Consider the following 1,354-nt stretch of genomic DNA (forward strand, 5'->3'; position numbering starts at 1 on the left):
AAGAATGAATATCAATTAGCATATTAGCGTAGCATTATGGAATGATCCTCTTCACATCAGAAAACTCTGGTATTGATTAAAATGTTTGCTTTTAAATTCATCCTTTGTCGGTCATAAGATCCATCAACGTCTCAAAGGAAAATTGAGTGGAAGGACGAAGCATGTTATTGAGGGCTTTGACTGTATTTTTACTTCACTTAGATGCAGGTTTGATTTTTCATCCTGAGCGAATGTCGGAGTTTGTTGGTCTAAGTTGATCTCTTTAACTCTGTGTTCTGCTGCAGGCGCGGCAGTGGCGGGCGTTTACCGCGTGGCGGGGAAGGACATGGCTCCGCTGGAGGCCCTGGTGTTCGGAGTGGGTCAGACCACCCTGTCAGTCGTTATCTCCTTCTCTCGCATCCTGGCCACCCTGTGAGGAAGACTTTTAGCGGGATGAAGGACGGATGCTGATGGAGGAGAGGTCCAGCAGGGACTTGGATGCAGGAGACGGCGCCCTCTACTGATTCTGGAGTATTAATGCAGCCGTCTGCGGTTGAGATGGAGGCGAATCGCTGAAGTTTGAATTTGAAAGCCTGAGATTCTAGAACTTCATCCGTTCCCGGAGCCATAATCCTGCCGCCGCCGCCGCGTCTCTGCTGCAGGAGGATCCATGTGGACCTGAGCGGCAGATGTTCACAGAAGGAAGAACCAACAGTCATCGCCGCCACGCTGGTGGAGCTTCACAGCTTCAGCCTCCAGCTCAGAGGAAGAAAGTTTGGAGTTCAGCACTTTGTGAGGAAGAGGAGCAGAAAACCAGCAAACATTTGATCAGATGCATGAAGATTCCTGATGTTCCAACAGGAGATCAGACGTCTGAGCTGCTTCTGGACTAAAAGCAGCTCGGTCGGCGTTGGAGGAGGAGCTTCCTCCAGGAAACGATCGTCTCTTTTCTCCAGCAGAGTTTAAGAATGACTGAAGCAAACCAGAGTCAGCACATAGATGTAGGAGAATAGACGCTGCACCGGCTTCACCCCTCTGTGGAACCGACGCATCAGAAGGTCGGCCATGTTGTGGGGTGCAGGTCTGCTCAGACGTCGGCTTTAAATGAACGGTAAAGATCTTCCAGTTATGGTCGAAAACCTTTGGGTTAAATCAAGGGCTGAAGTCGATCCCTTCAATCATAATAACACTGATGGTGTCATAATCGTTTTATTGTTTATTAATTAATGTCAGATCGGATTCCATTAAAGTTTCCCTGCAGTCTGCAAAAAATCAGAACAACAAACCCAACAAAAGCTGCGACGACTCGGTGGTTTAGATCTGAGATCGTTCAGAAATCCTTAAATTCAGGCTTTAGTGTCTGGCAGCGTCCTGC

General features: G+C 48.2%; 1 protein-coding gene across 1 annotated transcript; it reads left to right on the forward strand.

The window, feature by feature from the left end:
- Window positions 1-253: 253 nt before the first annotated feature.
- LOC107104994 (transmembrane protein 170B-like) lies at window positions 254-530 on the forward strand (the record flags this gene model as incomplete). The annotated part of the gene is made up of 1 exon (XM_015405110.1): window positions 254-530. A coding segment is annotated over one exon (162 nt), but the record flags the coding sequence as incomplete, so codon positions are not given.
- Between the last annotated feature and the right edge of the window lie 824 nt (window positions 531-1,354).

The sequence above is a fragment of the Cyprinodon variegatus genome, unplaced genomic scaffold (assembly GCF_000732505.1).
Source record: "Cyprinodon variegatus isolate N-32 unplaced genomic scaffold, C_variegatus-1.0 Scaffold1997, whole genome shotgun sequence".
Taxonomy (NCBI): Eukaryota; Metazoa; Chordata; class Actinopteri; order Cyprinodontiformes; family Cyprinodontidae; genus Cyprinodon; species Cyprinodon variegatus.